Genomic DNA, 23,850 nt, shown 5'->3' on the forward strand with positions numbered 1-23,850 from the left:
GTATGTCTTAGTTGGAGGTGTATGTTTTAGTTTCGGTGTGTATATCTCATGTCTTAAATTTGTTATGATCATGTTATGTAAGTTTGATGTGCATGTTATAGTGTTCATGTTATGGTATTTTTATGCTTATGTCTTATTTTGTGTATATGTCTTAGATTTTTATTAATATGTTTTAGATTTTGGATTTGTCTCATGTCTTAAATTTGTTGTGATCATGTCATGTATTAGTTGGATGTGTGTTCATGTCATGTCTTGGTTGGAGGTGTATGACTTAGTTTTGGTGTTTCTTAGGTTTTTAGGTATATAATGTGTTGTAGTTGGTGGTGATTGTGACATTGTATTCTTATACTTATATCTTATTTTGTGCATATGTCTAAGTTTTTTGGGTATGTCTTAGATTTTGGAAATGCCTCATGTCTTAAATTTCTTGTGATCATGTCGTGTATTAGTTGGTGGTCATGTTATAGTGTTCGTGATATGACTTATTTTGTGTTCATGTCTCAGGGTTTGGATGTGTCTTAGATTTCTGGTTATGTCTCATGTCTTAAATTTGCTGTGTATTAGTTGGTTGACATGTTGTAGTGTTTGTGTCATGGCTTCTTTTGTGATCATGTCTTAGATTTATGATTAACACGTCGTGGTTTAGTTGGTGAGTAAGTTTCATGTCTTAAATTTGTTGTGATTGACATGTATAAGTTGTGGGTGTCTGTGTCTTATTTTTTGGTGATGGTGATATGTTATAGTGCTCATGATATGCTATAGACGTTGGTGGATGTGACATGGTATTTTTGTGCATAAATCTTATTTTTGTGTGAATGTTTAAATAATGAGTGTTTTCTGTGATCATAGTAGTTTTAAGATGCGTGATCTTAGATTTTTGGTGATCTTGGTGATGAGTGTTGTTAGATGATGGTAAACATGATATGGAATTGGTGATCGTGATTTTTGTGCGAATGTTTATAAAAATGAGTGTTTTCTGCGATCTTAGTGGTGGGGTCATAGAATGTGGTAATCGTCTTGGTTATGGTGTCCTTAGATATTGTGGGTACAACAGGATGAAACAAGTTGCGTTGGGTGTGACGTCACTGACCACCAAGTAATCACAGGTGGGAGTGTGACGTCACTGGAGGTGCCCCTATCTGTGACCTCACCTGTCCTGTGTGGTGTGACATCATGTGTTGGTGGTAGTAAGGTGAGTGCACTTAGATATTGGCAAATACGATATGGAGTTGGTGGCCATGATTTTTAGTGTGAATGTTTATAAAAATGAGTGATGAATGGTTTCAATGGAATGGAATGAGTGTTTTCTGTGATATTAGTAATTCTTGATGTAAGTGATCATGGGTGTATGTTGGTGGTTGTCTTAGTTTTTTGTGTGTGCATTATATGTTTTCAGTTGATGATGATCATGTTTGTGTATTAGGTTTGTGTTCATGTTCATGTTTTCTGTGATTTTGGGGGATTTGAGATGAGTGTGATCATAGAATTTGGTAACCGTCTTGTTTATAGTGATTTGAGGAGATGTGTATACAGTGGGTGTTACTGAATATAGTGATCTGAGGGAATGTGTAAAAATTGTGTGTGATCTTAGTGGTTTTCTTAGATATTAGTAATCGTCATATGGAGATGGTGGTGATCGTGAGCTCGTGTCATAAGTGTATGACTCAGTTTTTGTGTTTATGTTGTAAAGTCTGGAGAATGAGTGTGTAGTTCAGTGGATGAGACGTAATTTCAGTTAAATGAAATGTGTGCTTGAGAATGTAATTTGGGAGTGTTCAAAAATGATGTTTTAGAGGTATTCCAATGTTATTCTGAAATGTTCGAATGTTGTTACGGCAGTACTCAGTGGTGTTTTCGTAGCATTCAATAGATGTTTGAGGCTATTCAAAGGTGTTGTATGAAAGTGTTTTGGAAGGTGGTCAAGTGATGTTTTTGGAGTATTCAAATGTGATTGATGGTGTTTTTGGTGTTGTTCAAAGTAAAATGTGTCTGTGTGTTAGGTGGTCATAGAATTTGGTGAACATCTTGGTTACAGTGTTTTGAGGGATTGTGTAAAAAAAATGTGTTGTTTTAGTGAATTTATTGGATTTGAGATGGGTGATGAGATGGATTTGTGGATGTGAAATGTGACTTTTTTTGTGTTCTGAAGAGGTGTGTTGGGAGATGGGTGGGTGGATGTGAAGTAATGTGGGTGAGATGGAGAGGGGGTATGAGGAGAGTTGTATTTGAAATTTAATGAAATATGGGGATTTTACTGAAAATAAAGATAATGTGTGAATATTTTAAAAGAAATTATAGAAGTGAAAAGTTATGATAAATTGGAAAAGATTGGAGGGCGAACCCCTAATACCTGGGACTTAGAGGTTATATAAACATGATGCAACAGTTGGGTAGTGAGATGATTAGTTGTTGTGAAATGTTGTGGGTTATGAGTTGTGAGTTGGATTCAAGGAGATGGGTATGGAGAGGATTTTATTAGAATTTTAGTGAGTGTAGGGAGGAATGTGCATTAGTGTCATTAAGTCATTTTGTGAAAAATTTTGTATCAAAAGAGGAAAAATTGTGAATAAAATGATAAGTGATGAGGATTGTGGGCGTTGTTGTCGAACTAGAGATACCGAAAAAGAGATTGGAAATATTCAAACAATGTTTGAGGCTATTAAAAGGTGTTTGGGAGTATTCAAATGATGAATGAGAATGTTTTAATCGTGTTCAAAGTATTATGGGGTTGTTCTGTAGTGACATGTTGAAGGTTGTTGTTGAGAGAATATTTCTTAACAGTTATTGAGAAAAGTGTGTGTGTGTGTGTGTGTACTCACCTATTTGTACTCACCTATTTGTGGTTGCAGGGGTCGAGTCCTAGCTCCTGGCCCCGCCTCTTCACCGGTTGCTACTAGGCCCTCTCTCTCCCCGCTCCATGAGCTTTATCAAACCTCGTCTTAAAACTGTGTATGGTTCCTGCCTCCACTACGTCATTTTCTAGGCTATTCCACTGCCTTACAACTCTATGACTGAAGAAATACTTCCTACTATCTCTCTGACTCATTTGTGTCTTCAACTTCCAATTGTGGCCTCTTGTTTCTGTGTCCCCTCCCTGGAACATCCTGTCCTTGTCCACCTTGTCTATTCCACGCAGTATTTTATATGTCGTTATCATGTCTCCCCTGACCCTCCTGTCCTCCAGTGTCGTCAGGCCGATTTCCCTTAATCTTTCTTCATAGGACATTCCCCTTAGCTCTGGAACTAACCTTGTTGCAAACCTTTGTACTTTCTCTAGTTTCTTGACGTGCTTTATCAAGTGCGGGTTCCAAACAGGTGCTGCATACTCCAGTATGGGCCTGACATACACGGTGTACAGTGTCTTGAATGATTCCTTACTAAGGTATCGGAATGCTGTTCTCAGGTTTGCCAGGCGCCCATATGCTGCAGCAGTTATCTGATTGATGTGTACTTCCGGAGACATGCTCGGTGTTATACTCACCCCAAGATCTTTCTCCTTGAGTGAGGTTTGCAGTCTTTGGCCACCTAGCCTATACTCTGTCTGTGGTCTTCTGTGCCCTTCCCCTATCTTCATGACTTTGCATTTGGCAGGATTAAATTCGAGAAGCCATTTGCTGGACCACGTGTCCAGTCTGTCCAGGTCTCTTTGAAGTCCTGCCTGGTCCTCATCAGATTTAATTCTCCTCATTAACTTCACATCATCTGCAAACAGGGACACTTCTGAGTCTAACCCTTCCGTCATGTCGTTCACATATACCAAAAATAGCACTGGTCCTAGGACCGACCCCTGTGGGACCCCGCTCGTCACAGGTGCCCACTGTGATACATCATTACGTACCATGACTCGTTGTTGCCTCCCTGTCAGGTATTCTCTGATCCATTGCAGTGCCCTTCCTGTTATATGCGCCTGATGCTCTAGCTTCTGCACTAATCTCTTGTGAGGAACTGTGTCAAAGGCCTTCTTGCAGTCCAAGAAGATGCAATCAACCCACCCCTCTCTCTCTTGTCTTACTTCTGTTATTTTATCATAAAACTCCAGAAGGTTTGTGACACAGGATTTGCCTTCCGTGAATCCGTGCTGGTTGGCATTTATACTCCTGTTCCGTTCCAGGTGCTCCACCACTCTCCTCCTGATAATCTTCTCCATAATTTTGCATACTATACACGTCAATGACACAGGTCTATAGTTTAGTGCCTCTTTTCTGTCTCCTTTTTTGAAAATGGGAACTACATTTGCCGTCTTCCATACCTCAGGTAGTTGCCCAGTTTCCAGGGATGTGTTGAAGATTGTGGTAAGTGGTACGCACAACATATCTGCTCCCTCTCTAAGGACCCACAGAGAGATGTTGTCCGGTCCCATTGCCTTTGAGGTATCGATGTCCCTTAGCAGTGTGTGTGTGTGTGTGTGTGTGTGTGTGTGTGTGTGTGTGTGTGTGTGTGTGTGTGTGTGTGTAGTTCTGCCTGGTCTTCGATCGAGTAAATTCTTCTCATCAACTTCACGTCATCTGCAAGCAGGTACACCTCAGAGTCTGTTCCTTCCGTCATGTCGTTCACAAATACCAGAAACAGCACTGGTCCTAGGACTGACCCCTGTGGGACCCCGCTGGTCACAGGTGCCCACTCTGACACCTCGCCACGTACCATGACTCGCTGCTGTCTTCCTGACAAGTATTCCCTGATCCATTGTAGTGCCTTCCCTGTTATCCCTGCTTGGTCCTCCAGTTTTTGCACCAATCTCTTATGTGGAACTGTGTCAAACGCCTTCTTGTAGTCTAAGAATATACAATCTACCCACCCCTCTCTCTTTTGTCTTACTGCTGTCACCATGTCATAGAACTCCAGTAGGTTTGTGACACAGGATTTCCCGTCCCTGAAACCATGTTGGCTGCTGTTGATGAGATCATTCCTTTCTAGGTGTTCCACCACTCTTCTCCTGATAATCTTCTCTATGATTTTGCATACTATACATGTCAGTGACACTGGTCTGTAGTTTAATGCTTCATGTCTGTCTCCTTTTTTAAAGATTGGGACTACATTTGCTGTCTTCCATGCCTCAGGCAATCTCCCTGTTTCAATAGATGTATTGAATATTGTTGTTAGGAGTACACATAGCGCCTCTGCTCCCTCTCTCAATACCCATGTGTGTGTGTGTGTGTGTGTGTGTGTGTGTGTGTGTGTGTGTACTCACCTAGTTGTACTCACCTAGTTGAGGTTGCAGGGGTCGAGTCCAAGCTCCTGGCCCCGCCTCTTCACTGGTCGCTACTAGGTCACTCGCCCTGAACCATGAGCTTTATCATACCTCTGCTTAAAGCTATGTATGGATCCTGCCTCCACTACATCGCTTCCCAAACTATTCTACTTACTGACTACTCTGTGGCTGAAGAAATACTTCCTAACATCCCTGTGATTCATCTGTGTCTTCAACTTCCAACTGTGTCCCCTTGTTACTGTGTCCAATCTCTGGAACATCCTGTCTTTGTCCACCTTGTCAATTCCTCTCAGTATTTTGTATGTCGTTATCATGTCCCCCCTATCTCTCCTGTCCTCCAGTGTCGTCAGGTTGATTTCCCTTAACCTCTCCTCGTAGGACATACCTCTTAGCTCTGGGACTAGTCTTGTTGCAAACCTTTGCACTTTCTCTAGTTTCTTTACGTGCTTGGCTAGGTGTGGGTTCCAAACTGGTGCCGCATACTCCAATATGGGCCTAACGTACACGGTGTACAGGGTCTTGAACGATTCCTTATTAAGATGTCGGAATGCTGTTCTGAGGTTTGCTAGGCGCCCATATGCTGCAGCAGTTATTTGGTTGATGTGCGCTTCAGATGTGCCTGGTGTTATACTCACCCCAAGATCTTTTTCCTTGAGTGAGGTTTGTAGTCTCTGGCCCCCTCCGTTTGCGGTCTTCTTTGCCCTTCCCCAATCTTCATGACTTTGCACTTGGTGGGATTGAACTCCAGGAGCCAATTGCTGGACCAGGTCTGCAGCCTGTCCAGATCCCTTTGTAGTTCTGCCTGGTCTTTGTTCGAGTGAATTCTTCTCATCAACTTCACGTCATCTGCAAGCAGGTACACCTCAGAGTCTATTCCTTCCGTCATGTCGTTCACAAATACCAGAAACAGCACTGGTCCTAGGACTGACCCCTGTGGGACCCCGCTGGTCACAGGTGCCCACCCTGACACCTCGCCACGTACCATGACTCGCTGCTGTCTTCCTGACAAGTATTCCCTGATCCATTGTAGTGCCTTCCCTGTTATCCCTGCTTGGTCTTCCAGTTTTTGCACCAATCTCTTGTGTGGAACTGTGTCAAACGCCTTCTTGCAGTCCAAGAATATGCAATCCACCCACCCCTCTCTCTCTTGTCTTACTGCTGTCACCATGTCATAGAACTCCAGCAGGTTTGTGACACAGGATTTCCCGTCCCTGAAACCATGTTGGCTGCTGTTGATGAGATCATTCCTTTCTAGGTGTTCCACCACTCTTCTCCTGATAATCTTCTCCATGATTTTGCATACTATACATGTCAGTGACACTGGTCTGTAGTTTAATGCTTCATGTCTGTCTCCTTTTTTAAAGATTGGGACTACATTTGCTGTCTTCCATACCTCAGGCAATCTCCCTGTTTTGATACATGTATTGAATATTGTTGTTAGAGGTACACATAGTGCCTCTGCTCCCTCTCTCAATACCCATGGGGAGATGTTATCTGGCCCCATTGCCTTTGAGGTATCTAGCTCACTCAGAAGCCTCTTCACTTCTTCCTCGGTTGTGTGCACTTTGTCCAGCACATGGTGGTGTGCCCCACCTCTCCGTCTTTCTGGAGCCCCTTCTGTCTCCTCTGTGAACACTTCTTTGAATCTCTTGTTGAGTTCCTCACATACTTCACGGTCATTTCTTGTTGTCTCTCCTCCTTCCTTCCTTAGCCTGATTACCTGGTCCTTGACTGTTGTTTTCCTCCTGATGTGACTGTACAACAGTTTCGGGTCAGATTTGGCTTTCGCTGCTATATCATTTTCATATTGTCTTTGGTCCTCCCTTCTTATCTCTGCATATTCGTTTCTGGGTCTAAGACTGCTCTCCTTATTCTCCTGGGTCCTTTGCCTTCTATATTTCTTCCATTCCCTAGCACACTTGGTTTTGCCTCCCTGCACCTTTGGGTAAACCATGAGCTCATCCTGGCTTTTTCATTATTCCTGTTACCCTTGGGTACAAACCTCTCCTCAGCCTCCTTGCATTTTGTTGCTACATATTCCATCATCTCATTAATTGGCTTCCCTGCCAGTTCTCTGTCCCACTGAACCCTGTTCAGGAAGTTCCTCATTCCTGTGTAGTCCCCTTTCTTGTAGTTTGGCTTCATTCGTCCTGGCCTTCCTGCTTCTCCCTCCACTTGTAGCTCTACTGTGTATTCGAAGCTTAAAACCACATGGTCACTGGCCCCAAGGGGTCTTTCATATGTGATGTCCTCGATATCTGCACTACTCAAGGTGAATACTAAGTCCAGCCTTGCTGGTTCATCCTCTCCTCTCTCTCTTGTAGTGTCCCTTACGTGTTGGTACATGAAGTTTTCCAGTACCACCTCCATCATCTTAGCCCTCCATGTATCTTGGCCCCCATGCAGGTCCAAGTTCTCCCAATCGATCTCCTTGTGGTTAAAGTCACCCATGATCAGGAGCTTTGCCCTACATGCATGAGCTCTTCTGGCCACTGTAGCCAGTGTGTCAACCATCGCTCTATTGCCCTCGTCGTACTCTTGCCTTGGCCTCCTGCTGTTCTGTAGTGGGTTATACATCACTGCTATTACCACCTTGGGACCTCCAGAGTGATGCGTTCCCGCTATGTAATCACTTTCTTCTCTGCTGTCTCCTCTCTCCAGCTCATCAAAATTCCAGCAATTTTTGATCAGCAATGCCACTCCTCCACCCCCCCTGTTCCCTCTGTATTTCCTCAGGATTTGGTATCCCTTTGGAAAGATGGCATCTGTTATCATACCTGTAAGCTTGGTTTTTGTGAGAGCTATGATGTCCAGTGATGCCTCTTTGACTCTTTCATGCCACTCCTCCCACTTATTTGTTATTCCATCAGCGTTTGTGTACCATACCTTCAGTTTCCTTTCCAACACTGTGGTTTGGGGGGGGGGCCTGTTAGGGTGGGAGACCTGGTGGCATACTGTGGGATTCTATAGCTCGGTGTTGGGTGGAGGCTGTGGGTATGGATTGTAGTGTGTGTTGGGATGGTGTGATAGGTTGTATGGTTCTGAGAATAGTTGTGTGTGTGCTTGCCCTTGCTGTTCTGTCCTGCTCTGACTGACCTCTGCTGGTTCCATCCTTGTCTCTTTTCCTAGCTCCTTTCGCTTTTTTGTCCTCTCCCTCAGCTGCTGTCGTTCTGATTTTGTTCTGTGTGTGTGTGTGTGTGTGTGTGTGTGTGTGTGTGTGTGTTTGTGTGTGTGTGTGTGTGTGTGTGTGTTTGTGTGTGTTTGTGTGTGTTTTTGTGTGTGTGTGTGTGTGTGTGTGTGTGTGTGTGTGTTTGTGTGTGTTTGTGTGTGTGTTTGTGTGTGTGTGTGTGTGTGTGTGTGTGTGTGTGTGTGTGTGTGTGTGTGTGTGTGTGTGTGCGTGTTTGTGTGTGTTTGTGTGTGTGTTTGTGTGTGGGTATTAATGAAATCTTAATTCGCAATATGTAAAAATATTTTTTGGGTCTTTTTGAAGAATTCGTAAGAATGGGAAAAAATGTGAGTTAAGAGTGAAATTGTGTATTAGTGTCATTTGAGAAAAAAATTGTATCAAAAATGAAAATTCTGGGTTATAAGTGAAATTTGTATCTTTTTGTTGAATTGGGATAGGTGAATTGAGTGCGAATAGTGTGTGAAGGTTGTAAGTGGGTTACGAGTGCAAAAAATCTTTTTTCTTGTGTTGGTGAAAATTGTATGTGTTGTGGTAACTTTTCTGATGAAATACTTAAAACGAGGAAAATTGTGGGTTATGAGTGAAAATTGTGTCTTGTTGTGAGATGTTGATGGGGAGAGTGAGGTGTTGATGGGGAGAGTGAGGTGTTGATGGGGAGAGTGAGGTGTTGATGGGGAGAGTGAGGTGTTGATGGGGAGAGTGAGGTGTTGATGGGGAGAGTGAGGTGTTGATGGGGAGAGTGAGGTGTTGATGGGGAGAGTGAGGTGTTGATGGGGAGAGTGAGGTGTTGATGGGGAGAGTGAGGTGTTGGGAGATGTTGATGGGGAGAGTAAGGTGTTGGGAGATGTTGATGGGGAGAGTGAGGTGTTGGGAGATGTTGATGGGGAGAGTGAGGTGTTGGGAGATGTTGATGGGGAGAGTGAGGTGTTGGGAGATGTTGATGGGGAGAGTGAGGTGTTGGGAGATGTTGATGGGGAGAGTGAGGTGTTGGGAGATGTTGATGGGGAGAGTGAGGTGTTGGGAGATGTTGATGGGGAGAGTGAGGTGTTGGGAGATGTTGATGGGGAGAGTGAGGTGTTGGGAGATGTTGATGGGGAGAGTGAGGTGTTGGGAGATGTTGATGGGGAGAGTGAGGTGTTGGGAGATGTTGATGGGGAGAGTGAGGTGTTGGGAGATGTTGATGGGGAGAGTGAGGTGTTGGGAGATGTTGATGGGGAGAGTGAGGTGTTGGGAGATGTTGATGGGGAGAGTGAGGTGTTGTGAGATGTTGATGGGGAGAGTGAGGTGTTGGGAGATGGGTGAGTGGATGTGAAGAAATATGGGTGAGATGGAGAACGGGTGAGAAGAGGATTATATTAGAATTTTAATGAAATATGAGGGTTTTAATGACTTGAGGAGAGTTGTATGGTGTAGAGAGTCGGAGTTATAGAATTGAAATCTTAATTCGTGACAAGTGAATCTTTTGTCGTAGTATGTAAAAAATTGTGGATTGTTGTGGGGAGTTGTGGGTATTAACGAAAATGAGGAATTATTTGGGTCATCCTGAGTTAAGAGTGAAAATGTATATTAGTGGCATTAAAAATTTATGAAAAATTTGTATCGAAAGGGGAAAAATTGTGATGTGGGTTGTGGGTGTTGTTGTTGTGGATGTTGTGGGTTGTGGGTGTTGTTGTTGAACTAGAGATACTGAAAAAAAGGTTATTAGTTGTGGGTTGTTGAGGGTGTTGTGGTGACAGTCCTGATTCAGCCTGTTGTGTCTTGAGTGAGGTCATGGGTGGCTATCACGTGACATCACTGACTGCTGAGTAAACACAGGTGGGGTGACGTCATGCATGTTAGTTCATTTAAGTCATTAAGAGGAAGTTACTTGTTTCTACCTGTATTTTTTTTAATAATTTAAAAGAAAGTACCATAGGGGGATATACCATGCTCCATAGGGAGGACCCAAAAATTTGATCCAATGAAGTGGAGTGCAGATCTTGATCCAAGGAGATGGAGCAGGAATATTTGGGCATAGAGGGTATGGGAGATGGAGTGGGTGATGGGAGGTGTGGGGGGAGGTCTTCCCACAGGGGTACCCAGAGGGGGGAGTAAAAATGTGTCTCTGATCCCGGTAAGCGGACCTTCAAAAATTATGAAATTAAAAAAAATTCTAAAAGATCGGAAAAATATTCGGGGAGCGGGAGCGATATCCGGCGGACGCAGCAGAAGGTACAGCAGAAGGTGTGGCAGGGTAGGCATGGGGCAGGGCAGGATGTGGCTTTGGGCAGGGCAGGGCAGGACAGGGCACGAGGCGGGACGAGGCGGGCATGGGCAGGCTTGGGGCTGGAAAGGTCATTAACACATAGGTGTGAAATTTCACACCTAGGTGTGAAAAGGCAGCATCCTTTGAGAGACCGCTGAGCCGCCTTCCTTACTACTCACCTGGAACTGAACAAGAGTATAAACGCCAACCAGCACAGATTTATGGAAGAGAAATCCTGTGTCACAAACCTTCTGGAGTTTTATGATAAAGTAACAGAAGTAGGACACGAGAGAGAGGGGTGGGTTGATTGCATCTTCTAAGACTGCAAGAAGGCCTTTGACACAGAGATAAGTGCAGAAGCTAGAGGGCCAGGCACGTATAACAGGAAGGGCACTGCAATGGATCAGAGAATACCTGACGAGGAGGCAACAACGAATCATGGTACGTGATGAGGTATCACAGTGGGCATCTGTGACGAGCAGGATCCCACAGTGGTCGGTCCTAGGACCAGTGTTATTTTTGGTGTATGTGAATGACATGATGGAAGGGTTAGACTCTGAACTGTCCCTGTTGGTAGAAGATGTGAAGTTAATGAGGAGAATTAGATCAGATGAGGACCAGGTAGGATTTCAAAGAGACCTGGACATGCTGGACACTTGGTCCAGCAATTGGCTTCTCGAATTTAACCCCGCCAAATGCAAAATCATGAAGATCGGGGAAGGGCAAAGAAGACAGCAGATGGAGTATAGGCTAGGTGTCCAAAGACTGCAAACCTCACTCAAGGAGAAAGATCTTGGAGTGATTATAACATTGAGCAAGTCTTCGGAAGCACACATCAACCAGATAACTGCTGCAGCATATGGGTGCCTGGCTAACCTGAGAACAGCATTCCGATACCTTAGTAAGGAATCGTTCAAAACATTGTACACAGTGTACGTCAGGCTCATACTGGAGTATGCAGCACCTGTTTGGAATCCACACTTGCTCAAGCATGTCATGAAATTAGAGAATGTGCAAAGATATGCGACAAGGTTAGTTCCAGAGCTAAGGGGAATGTCCTATGAAGAAAGGTTAAGGGAAATCGGCCTAACAACACTGGAGGACAGGAGGGTTAGGAGAGACATGATAACGACATACAAAATACTGCGTGGAATAGACAAGGTGGACAGAGACAGGATGTTCCAAAGAGGGGACACAGAAACAAGGGGTCACAATTGGAAGTTGAAGACGCAGAGGGGTCAAAAGGATGTTAGGAAGTATTTCTTCAGTCATAGAGTAGTCAGGAAGTGGAATAATCTAGCAAGTGAGGTAGTGGAGGCAGGAACCATACATAGCTTGAAGATGAGGTATGATAAAGCTCATGGAGCAAGGAGAGAGAGAAGACCTAGTAGGGGCCAGGAGATGAGTCTCGACCCCTACAACCACAATTAGGTGAGTACAATTAGGTGAGTAAACACACAGACACACACAGACACACATACACACACACACACACACACACACACACACACACACACACACACACACACACACACACTCACACACACACACACACACACACACACACACACACACACACACACACACACACACACATCACAGGGATGTTAGGAAGTATTTCTTCAGCCACAGAGTAGTCAGTAAGTGGAATAGTTTGGGAAGCGATGTAGTGGAGGCAGGATCCATACATAGCTTTAAGCAGAGGTATGATAAAGCTCACGGCTCAGGGAGAGTGACCTAGTAGCGATCAGTGAAGAGGCGGGGCCAGGAGCTCGGACTCGACCCCTGCAACCTCAACTAGGTGAGTACACACACACACACACACACACACACAATCGGCCTGGCGACACTGGAGGACAGGAGGGTCAGGGGAGACATGATAACGACATATAAAATACTGCGTGGAATAGACAAGGTGGACAAAGACGGGATGTTCCAGAGATGGGACACAGACACAAGAGGTCACAATTGGAAGTTGAAGACTCAGATGAATCAAAGGGATGTTAGGAAGTATTTCTTCAGTCATAGAGTAGTCAAGCCGTGGAATAGCCTAGAAAGTGAAGTAGTGGAGGCGGGAACCATACATAGTTTTAAGGCGAGGTATGATAAAGCTCATGGAGCAGGGAGAGAGAGGACCTAGTAGCAATCAGTGAAGAGGCGGGGCCAGGAGCTATGACTCGATCCCTGCAACCACAAATAGGTGAGTACAAATAGGTGAGTACATACATAGAGACATATAGACATATACACACATACATAGAGAAAAATACACACCTTTTGGAGCCTCTTGAAGAAAAGAAAGAGGGTGAGAGCAAGGAGGGCAGTGATGACCAAGTAGATCACGTATTCTACCATTCCATCGTAACTCAGCCCTTCCATCTTGGAGACGCTTCCTCCTCACTACCCACCTCCAAGATCTCTTCACGATCTGTAAGTGTATGGAGAGGCGTCCTGCTCCAAGACCTTCTGAGGGAATACAATATGTTAGGCTGAGGGACTGATTACCTCAAACTCCTCCTCTCCTTACGGCACTGTGTGGTGAAACACTTCCTCAATAAAGATTCCCATATGTTACATAAGTGTCTCAATCTTCATCTTGCTGTGTGGTGAATTCAATCTAAGACATTCAAAATGGAAGAATATAGCAAATAATGTTATAGCAGAGACTATTCCTGGAGGCAGCTCAAATGAAAGTCACACACACATGAGCTGCTGAATCTCTGCAATAAATACACCCTAAGCCAGCAGATAGTGGAGCCAACAAGACTGGAAAACACACTTGACCTTATCACAAATAATGATGACCTGGTAAGAAACATAACAATATCAAAAACAACTAATTCGGATCACAATCTAATTGAATTCCAGACTAACATGCACAAGGGTCCTGATCAGCAAAACACATACAGCTACGAGGGTACCTTCATCAAATTTATACAGGATCCGGGAGAAACAGGAGCTAAAAGCAATTAGTGAAATCGAAAGAAATTAAAAAAATTCCTTCTCGTAAGCCAAAAGCAAGGCAAAATCCATATCTAGTATCGGGTTCTTGCTCAGACAAGATGGAACTTACGCAGATGACAGCGAAGATAAGAATGAGATACTGAAGTCTCAATACGACTGTGCATAGAGAGCCATTAATCGGTCTGAAGATCGACACTCCGAATTATTTTTTCATAAATGAGCCTGAAAACCCTGTCAATGTATGCCAAATTTCTGACATAACCCTAATTCTACGGGACTTTGATAAAGTCATTGACAACATGCCCATGCACTCAGCCCCAGACCCAGATTCTTGGAACTCCATGTTCATTAAGAACGGCAAGAAATCCCTTTCGTGTGCCTTAAGTATGCTATGGAGAGGGAGCATAGACACGGGTGTAATCGTACAGTCACTGTAAACAACGGATATAGCCCCACTCCATAAAAGTGGCAGCAAAGCAATAGCTAAAGATTACAGACCAATAGCGCTAACATTCCACAACATAAAATTTTTTGAAAGATTTCTAAGAAGCATCATCGCAAATCATTTAGATTCCAACAATTACACAATCCAGGGCAGCACGGGTTTAGAGCAGATCGATCCTGCCTCTCACAATTACTGAACCACTATGATATGGTCTTGGACGCACTGGGAGACAAACAGAATGCAGAGTATACACAGATTTTGCAAAAGCCTTTGACAAGTGCAAGTATGGTGTAATAGCACACAAAATGCGTACTAAAACGATAACTGATAAAAGAGACAGACGGATCTTCAATTTTCTAACCAATCGAACACTAAGAAAAGTGGTAAAGAAAGTCTGAAACTGGAGTATACCTGGAGTATACCTGCAGAGGGGTCCGGTCTGAGACCAGGCCTCGTGGTAAATCGGGGTCTGATCAACCAGGCTGTTACTGCTGGCCGCACATAAACTAATGTAAGAACCACAGCCCGGCTGATCAGGTACTGACTTTAGGTGCCTGTCCAGCACCTTATTGAAAAGCTCTGTTCCACAAGGCACAGTACTCGTCCCCATCCTGTTCCTCATCCTCATATCAGACATAGACAGAGATGCAAACCATAGCACTGTGTCATCTTTTGCAGACTATACTAGATTCCACATTAGACTGTCAACCATTGAAAATACGGTAAATATCCAAGTAGATATAAACCAAGCTTTCCAATGGGCAACGCAAAGCTATATGATGTTTATAACAAAAAGGCACAATATCACGACTGGAACGATACACAAATAACCTGCGCTTACGACGACATTTCGGTCCTACTTGGCTACTACTACTACCTCTTCCTGCCTATACATACTCGTCCTGCTCTACTTCTCGTTAGTGTGACTTTGTAAATGGTCCAGGTACGACCGAAACGTCGTCATAAGCTCCTCTCTTCTACGTGCGGGTTATTTGTGTAATATGATGTTCAATGAGGACAAATTTCAGCTACTCTGTTACGGAAAACTGGAGGAAATAATAACTAGAACAGAATATACTACAAACTCAAATCACACAATAGAGCGGAAAAGTAATGTGAAGGACTTAGGAGTGTTAATGTCGGAAGCTCTCTCCTTCAAGGATCACAATAGTGTCTGTATTACATCTGCGAGGAAACTGATAGGATGGATAATGAGAACATTCAAGACAGGAGATGGCAAGCCTGTGATGATCCTTTTTAAATCACTTGTTCTCTCTAGGCTGGAATGCTTCTGTACACTAACAGCTCCATTCAAAGCAGATGAAATTGCAGATCTAGAGAATGTACAGAGAACCTTTACTGCACATACAAGTTCCGTCAAACACTTTAATTACTGGGAACACTTGGAGTCACTTGTCCTGTACTCACTAAAGTGTAGGCGAGAAAGATACATTATAATCTACACTTGGAAAATCCTAGAGGGATTGCTTTCATATCTGCACACACAAATCTCTCCCTGCGTGAGCAAAAGACTGGGCAGACGGTGCGATATACCCTTAATGAAAAGTAGGGGCGCCATTATTACACTAAAAGAAAACATGGTAAGTGTCCGGGGCCCAAGACTGTTCAAGAGCTGGAGCTAGACAGATACGGAAACTCAGTGACTGATCAGCCAGAGTCTGATTCGTATGTTGGTTAACGTGCGGCCAGCAGTAACAGCCTGGTATTCACCAGGAGGCCTGGTCAAGGACTGTGCTGCGGGGGTGTTGATCCCTGGATCACCCTCGGGGTCGGCAGACGGCTGTCTCCCACCCAGACTGGGCGGCCCGAAAAAGAAAAAACTTAGTTTTCTTCTTTTATTATTAATATCATTATTGTTGTCGTTGTTGTTTTTAAATTATTGTTACTACACATTATTATAAATCACAATAAGTCTCAGTAAAATTTAAATTCAAACATTTATATACAACTAGAGGAGACAGCACCATAGGCAACAGAATTTTCAGAACAATCAACAGCTTGTATTCAAACCTGCCTTGGTGATACCAACAACCTTAATGACAACAAACCATCATATATGTTGAATTATTCTGGGTTGAATGATGTTAGGAGGGTACCAACAGTCTGAGTGGTCAGAGAATGGGAGGCAGTTGCGCGAACGGATGATCGAACATAAGAACACAAGAACGAAGGAAAACTGCCACAAGCCTACTGACCCATGCCGGACAGGTCTAACTCACACCCGTCCACGCTCACTCTTGTACACCTTCAATCTATTTTTAAAGCTACCCAAAGTTCTCGCCTCAGTGACGCTGCCTGAGCGCTTGTTCCATTCATCTTCAACTCTTCCTAAATTAATACTTCCCGATATCCTTTCTAAATCTAAATTTCTCCAACTTGAATCCATTAGTGCGAGTCCTGTTTTGTTTAGATATTTTCAACACACTATTTATATCTTATTTATTTATTCCTGTTTTCCATCTGTACATTTCAGTCATTTCTTCCCTTATTCAACGCCTTTCCAAAGAAAAGAGATTCAGTGCTTTCAGTCTATTTCCGTAGGAAAAGTTTCTAATGAATGGAATCAACTTCATCCTTCTCTGTATATTTTCGAGCGCATAGATGTCCGTCTTGTAACATGGAGACCAGAACTGGGAAACATAATCTAAATGAGTTTTAACTAAAAATATGTAGTATAAATCTGAAGTATAACCTTAAGACTTCTATTATTTATACTTCTTGATACTAGCTTTATTGCAAACCATTATACGCTGATGTATTGGCTTAATTTTTTTGCAAACCAGAACACCTAGTTATTTCTCGCATTCATGATAACTAAGATCTATGTATATTGTTTAGCTTATAAATGTCAAAGTTATTTAATTTCTCGTAGGATTAGAACCTTACACTATTTTGCATTAAGATACATTTGTCACTTTTCCGACTACTGCATCAACCTATCCAGGTCATCCTGAAGGCTTCTAGTGTCCACATCAGAAATTATTTGACAACATATTTTAGTGTCTTCGGCAAACTTACTCATCAATGCTCCTTATGTATATTGTGAACAACAGGGGTCTCAACAATTACCCTTGTGGCACACCACTCGTAACAGGTTCTCATGTAAACTTGACTCAAGAAGTCGCAACAACATGACTGCAAACAAATCACAGAATTTTAGGACTCAACTGCCATGGGTTCGATCCCCATATCCATTTTGCTATTTAATACGAATTCCCTGCTGCCTATCGGTCAGCCAGGCCTCGACCCAGGAGATAATTTCTTCTGTTCCATGTGCCGCCACTTTCTTAATCAGCATCCTGTGTGTAACTTTATCAGATACCAAACTGAAGTTCATGTACTCATTGTTGCATTCTTTGTCTTGGTTTACCTCCTCGAATACCTTAGTGAAAAAGGTTAGTAAATTCGTAAGGCAAGAATGCCTGTTTGTAATACCTGCTGAGATTCGTTGACCAAATTGCATCTTCTAAGGTAGTTTCAAATTACATCAGCAGTCGTTGATTCCTTCAGGTTTTCCACAACTGAGGTTAGGCTAATTGGTCAATAATTTGAAGCTAAAGACCTATCTCCTTTGTAAATGGGTATTACATTTGCCATATGCCATTAATCCCGTATGATACATCTTTGTAGTGATACATTGAAGAGGTTAACTCTTCAATATATCACTACAGCTAAGGGTTTGTTAAGTTCCTCCTAACATTCCTCTAGAACTTTTGAAAACAGATAATTAGAAACCGGTGATTTGTTTAGCTTCCATTTATTACTATTGACTTTGATATTGCATAAATTATTTTCATTTTGACCAGTCTAACTGTTGATTTCTGGAATTTATTTTGTGCCCTCTTATGCATAGACACAGGAAATAAATGTTGAAAACTGTACACATTTCTTTGTTACTAACAGTAGGCTGACCTGAGTTACACTGAAGTGGGCTTATCTTTTCCATAATCTTATTCCTATATATGTGAAATCCCTTTATGATTGGTCTTCCAGTCCCTCGCAACCTCAATTTCATATTCTCTTATGGCTTTCCTCATTTCCTTTTCATTTCTCTTTTAAATTGAATGTACTGACCAATAAGATGACCCCCTCATCTCTTTTGATTTGCCTATGAATGTCTTCGTGTCATACAAGAGATACTCCGCTACCTGCAGGGTGTTCCAGGGTCAACACCCCCGCGGCCGCTCCACCAGATGCCTCAGTCAATTCTTGATCAGCTCTGTATCCAACACTAAGATGCAATGAATTACACTTCCGGATTTAACGCTACTTGATATGTAAAATATACATTATTAGTCGACACTAAATGTCTATCATATTCTGGGTGGCCTGGTGGTTAACGCTCTCGCTTCACACGGTGAGGGCCTGGGTTCGATTCCCAGCCAGAGTAGAAACATTGGACGTGTTTCTTTCCACCTGTTGTCTATGTTCCCCATCAGTAAAATGGGTACCTGGGTGTTAGTCGACTGGTGTGGGTCGCATCCTGGGACACTGACCTAAGGAGGCCTGGTCACAGACCGGGCCGCGGGGGCGTTGACCCCCGGAACTCTCTCCAGATAAACTCCAGAATGAAAACATTGTAGTTATTTAAATCGTTATAGTTATTTAAATCATTGTTGTATTTAAATTGTCAATCAGTAAAGAACTCCTGTAAGATTGAAAGTCGCAATAAATTTTTGGCTAGAAAAAATCACATGGAAGCATCTTTACCAGAGGAAAATCTTCTCAACATTTCGGTCTTCCTGTAGCAATGTCAAGCCAAAACTGGATTGTGTTCTATTAATGGTCTTAAGACGAACTGAAAAGTCGTCAAAACAGAGCACTGTGATAGACCTACGGGCCCATGCTAGGTAAGTCCATCACACCAACAACCACATCCATTCACGTACCTGTCTGGCTTATTTTTAAAGACTCCCAGAAAAAAAAATTCTCTTAAGGCAGCGCTACATGCGAGGTTGATGCTCTCGTCCACTCAACTCTAAACTGAACAGAGGTTGCATAGAGTGGGCAGAGTAAGTGGTGACATCAGTGCCAGACTTGTGCGCTGCCTCGCTGCCTCTCCAAGTTATCTGGGTAGCAACAGTCATGATAAGACTCAACACAAACTCAACATCACCTACAACTCAGCATCTCCTCTTTTCGCCAAGGACGCAATGGAAATAAGTCACTTTGTCTGACTTTTTTGGGTTATCCTATGTAATCTATACATATGCTGCTATGTACGATAATTTGTGTAAATGTATTTGTGTATCTGTACCTGAATAAACTTACCTAAGATAAGCCAAGACAGCAACATTTCCTGGCTGTTGTCAACCTCCTCGTTAACTAAAGTAACTCTTGTATCCTTTCTTCCTTTTCATTTTTTAACTTGCTTAAATATCTGTACAATCCGTGGTATTTTTTCCCTTCATCCTCTCGTACATCCTCAGTCCCCCAACCTACTCAACCTACTCAACCTACTCAACCTACTCAACCTACTCAACCTACTCAACCTACTCAACAAAAAGGAGCCTACAATGTAAAGTAGCAGTTCAAACTTTCCTTTATGACCTATGCACCAGCTTCAAAAGTTTGAAACCAGTCAGAAGAAGGATTCTCAAGATAAGGTTTTTAAAGTTACATGTTTGAACGCCACACTACAGTTGTATGATGTAGTTTGTGTTTGAACGCCACACTGCAGCTGTATTCTGTAGTTTGTATTTAAACGCCACACTGCAGCTGTATGCTGTAGTTTGTGTTTGAACGCCACACTACAGTTGTATGCTGTAATTTGTGTTTGAGCCCCACACTGCAGCTGTATGCTGTAGTTTGTGTTTGGACGGCACATTATAACTGTATGTTGTAGTGTGTGTGTTTGAACGTCATACAACAGCAGTGTGTAATGTGTATGTAGTGTATTCGTAGATACATCTACAATTCTTCATGCTACCAGTCATCCATATGTAGTCTATCAGCGTGAGTGCGTTGTACACATGAGTCTTCCCTCAAGGCCGGGCGGGGCCTGTGTTCCCCTCTCTCCTAATATCATGTTTATTCTTCCCCTATAATCTACTTTGTCCATAATTACTGTCTCATTTGCTTTGTCTGTTTCGTAAGTTGAAGTCCAGGATCATTCTTTAATTCATGGTATAACTTAACAAATCTTTGCTGACACACTAAGCGGCGCCTCTGAGCAAAGTTCACACCTCTACAATACAATTGTCCTCAAATATTTGTTAAGTTATACAATGAATTAAGGAAAGATCCTGGACTTAACCTTACGAAAGCAGACAAAACAAATGTGATAGTAATTATGGACTGGGAATATTATAGGGAAAAAACATATTATAAGACAGGGGAACTGACTTGTCCCTTAATGCTGCTCCATAAACAACACAAACATAGCTGATTAACTCATGAATAGTTATAACGTTGTCATTTGTTTCAGTCTCCTACGTGCGGGTTATTTGTGCTTTGTTCTAGTCTCGGTATTGTGCCGCCTTTTTATTCTTTTATTTCTTTCTTTCGTGAAGGGCTCTTGATCTAAGTATCAAACCTGATTACCTTCCGTTCCCAAGGTCATGCATAACCCGAACGATTTTGTAATAAAGTTGGTAGAATTACCGACAATATGTAAAGTAAAAGGACACAAGTGCAACTAATGTGACATTTATTGTGGCAACGTTTCGCTCTCCAGGAGCTTTATCAAGCTTGATAAAGCTCCTGGAGAGCGAAACGTTGCCACAATAAATGTCACATTAGTTGCACTTGTGTGCTTTTACCGAACGATTTTGGCGCCTTTCCTCTGAGTAATAATAATAGTAATTAATCTCAATGTTAAGAACATAAGAAAGAAGGAACACTGCAACAGGCCTACTGACCCATGCGGAGCAGGTCCATGTCCCCTCCCCCGGATTAGCCCAATGACCCACCCGGTCTGGTCACCTCCACTCAAGGAAGGAGCACGGCACCAGACCCAGCAGCACAAGCTAGTCAGGTCCAATTCACACCCACCCACACCCACTCATGTATTTATCTAACCTATTTTTAAAACTACACGTTTTAGCCTGAATAACTGTACTTGGGAGTTTGTTCCACTCATCCACAACTCTATTACCAAACCAGTGCTTTCCTATATCCTTCCTGAATCTGAAATTTTCCAACTGAAACCATTGCTGCGAGTCCTGTCTTGGCTGGAAATTTTCAGAATTCTATTTACATCCCCTTTATTTATTCCTGTTTTCCATTTATACACCTCGATCATATCCTCCCTAATTCTACGCCTTTCGAGAGAGTGCAGATTCAGGTCCCTCAGTCTATCCTCATAGGGAAGATTTCTGATACATGGGATCATCTTTGTCATCCTCCTCTGTACGTTTTCCAGAGCATTTATATCCATTCTGTAATACGGTGACCAGAACTGAGCAGCATAGTCTAAATGAGGCCTAACCAAGGATATATAGAGTTGAAGAACAACCTGAAGACTTCTATTATTTATACTTCTTGCTATGAAGCCTCTTAAGAATTTTGTTATCTTTATTACGAACACAATTGCTTCGGCAATTATTGATTCCATAAATTTTCCCATTATGAAGGTAAGGCTTATTGGTCTATATTTCGAAGCCAAGGACCTGTCACCTGCCTTGTAAATAGGTATTACATTTGCCATTTTCCACTTATCAGGCACTATGCCAGTTTGTAGTGATATGTTAAAAAGATTAGCCAAAAGTATGCTAAGTTCCTCTTTACATTCCTTTAACACCCTTGCAAACAGTTCAACAGAGCCTGGGGATTTGTTAGGTTTTAGTTTCTCTATTTGTCTGAGGACCATGTCACTAGTTACTGCAATCGTGCATAGTTTATTATCGTCCTGTTCTACATAATCTATTATTTCAGGAATATTGCTAGCATTTTCCTGGATGAAAACTGAGAGGAAGTAGGTATTGAGAATTTTACACACATCCTTATCACTGTCAGTGATGTGACCAGAGTTACTCTTAAGTGAGCCTATCTTGTCCCTAATTTTACTTCTGTATACCTGAAAGAACCCTTCTGGGTTAGTCTTTGAATCCCTTGCGACCTTAGCCTCTTAATCCCTTTTTGCTTTTCTTATTCCTTTCTTTATTTCTCTCTTTAATTGAATATACTGATTTCTTAACTGCCCATCCCCTCTTTTGATACGCCTATATATGCCTCTCTTTTGACCATTGAGATGTTTTAATCTATTCTTCATCAATCTGGGATCATTTTTGTTAGATCTAATTTCCCTACTCGGAACAAAAGTTGTCTGGGCAGCTAGAACTATGCTCTGAAAAACTTTATGTTGGCGACCAAGATGACCTCCCTGACCCATAGTCAGGACATCCCAATTTAGCCCACCCAAGTAATTTTTCAGTCCCACGAAGTCGGCCAAGCGAAAATCTGGGACAGATATTTGATTGCAGTTATCTGGGTAATTCCATGATATATTGAAACTAAGTGATTTGTGATCACTTTCCCCAAGTTCATCATTAACCTCTAGATTATTAATTAGTGATTCTTTGTTGGCAAGAACCAAGTCAAGCAGATTGTTTCCTCTAGTTGGTTCTGTCACAACCTGTTCTAAAAAGCAATCCTGAACCGTATCAAGAAAGTCACTTGACTCAAGATTTCCTGTCATATTGTTCCAATCAATTTGTCTAAAGTTAAAATCTCCCATTATCACATTAGACGCCTTATGAATTTCGTCCCATAACAGCTTACTGCACTCCCTATCAAGGTTTGGGGGCCTATAAATCACACCCTTAATGTGCCTTAATGTGATCTACCAGATCCATAATTATGCCCAGATTCCCATGTGTTCGAGTTCTTCTCATATTCTCTATTCTTGACGTGGCCTGCTGTTAATTTCTCCCGGTTCCATTAAGTGGCACTTAACTAAGTGGCACTTAACTAAGTGGCACCTAACCTAGTAACTAGCATCCATCCTCCCCCCCCTCCCCCATGTACAACACAATGTTCCTGCCTTGCTTTATTTAACTCTATTGCAATCTGCAATCATTTTAAGGGCTTGCATTGCAAGGGATTTCTGCATCACCTCAAAAAATAGTCACAAGGCTGTTTACTCTGTCACTTATTAGTGCACAATACCACTAGGTCTATAAAAAACAAGATGGAAAAATAAAAATAAATAAAAAATATTTAAAATTTTCAAAAACCATCTTTAGAGCAAGGCAAGTTCCGAAAATAATAAACATGAATATAATTGAAAAGCACGGGAATTGTTCTAAATGAAGTGCTGTATTAACGAGGTGTGCTGTATTAACGAGGTGTGCTGTATTAACGAGGTGTGACTGTATTAACGAGGTGTGCTGTATTAACGAGGTGTGACTGTATTAACGAGGTGTGCTGTATTAACGAGGTGTGACTGTATTAACGAGGTGTGCTGTATTAACGAGGTGTGCTGTATTAACGAGGTGTGCTGTATTAACGAGATGTGCTGTATTAACGAGGTGTGACTGTATTAACGAAGTGTGCTGTATTAACGAGGTGTGCTGTATTAACGAGGTGTGCTGTATTAACGAGGTGTGACTGCATTAACGAGGTGTGCTGTATTAACGAGGTGTGCTGTATTAACGAGGTGTGACTGTATTAACGAGGTGTGCTGTATTAACGAGGTGTGCTGTATTAACGAGGTGTGCTGTATTAACGAGGTGTGCTGTATTAACGAGGTGTGACTGTATTAACGAGGTGTGACTGTATTAACGAGGTGTGCTGTATTAACGAGGTGTGCTGTATTAACGAGGTGTGCTGTATTAACG

General features: G+C 42.4%; 1 protein-coding gene across 2 annotated transcripts in view; it reads right to left on the bottom strand.

Moving 5' to 3' along the window:
* Window positions 1-19,095, bottom strand: part of LOC128686658 (cytochrome P450 4C1-like) — a 123,396-nt gene extending 104,301 nt beyond the window's left edge. Inside the window, exons 1-2 of one of the 2 annotated variants that reach the window (XM_070087351.1) lie at window positions 18,961-19,053; window positions 12,916-13,104 (exon numbers count right to left, since the gene is read on the bottom strand). In XM_070087351.1, coding sequence (XP_069943452.1) covers window positions 12,916-13,020 — 105 coding nt within the window. In that variant the 5' untranslated portion in view covers window positions 13,021-13,104; window positions 18,961-19,053. Of the gene's footprint in view, window positions 1-12,915; window positions 13,108-18,960 lie in introns of both variants that reach the window. The other variant, XM_070087345.1, reaches the window with a different exon arrangement.
* Between the last annotated feature and the right edge of the window lie 4,755 nt (window positions 19,096-23,850).

This window comes from Cherax quadricarinatus, chromosome 2 (assembly GCF_038502225.1).
Source record: "Cherax quadricarinatus isolate ZL_2023a chromosome 2, ASM3850222v1, whole genome shotgun sequence".
Taxonomy (NCBI): Eukaryota; Metazoa; Arthropoda; class Malacostraca; order Decapoda; family Parastacidae; genus Cherax; species Cherax quadricarinatus.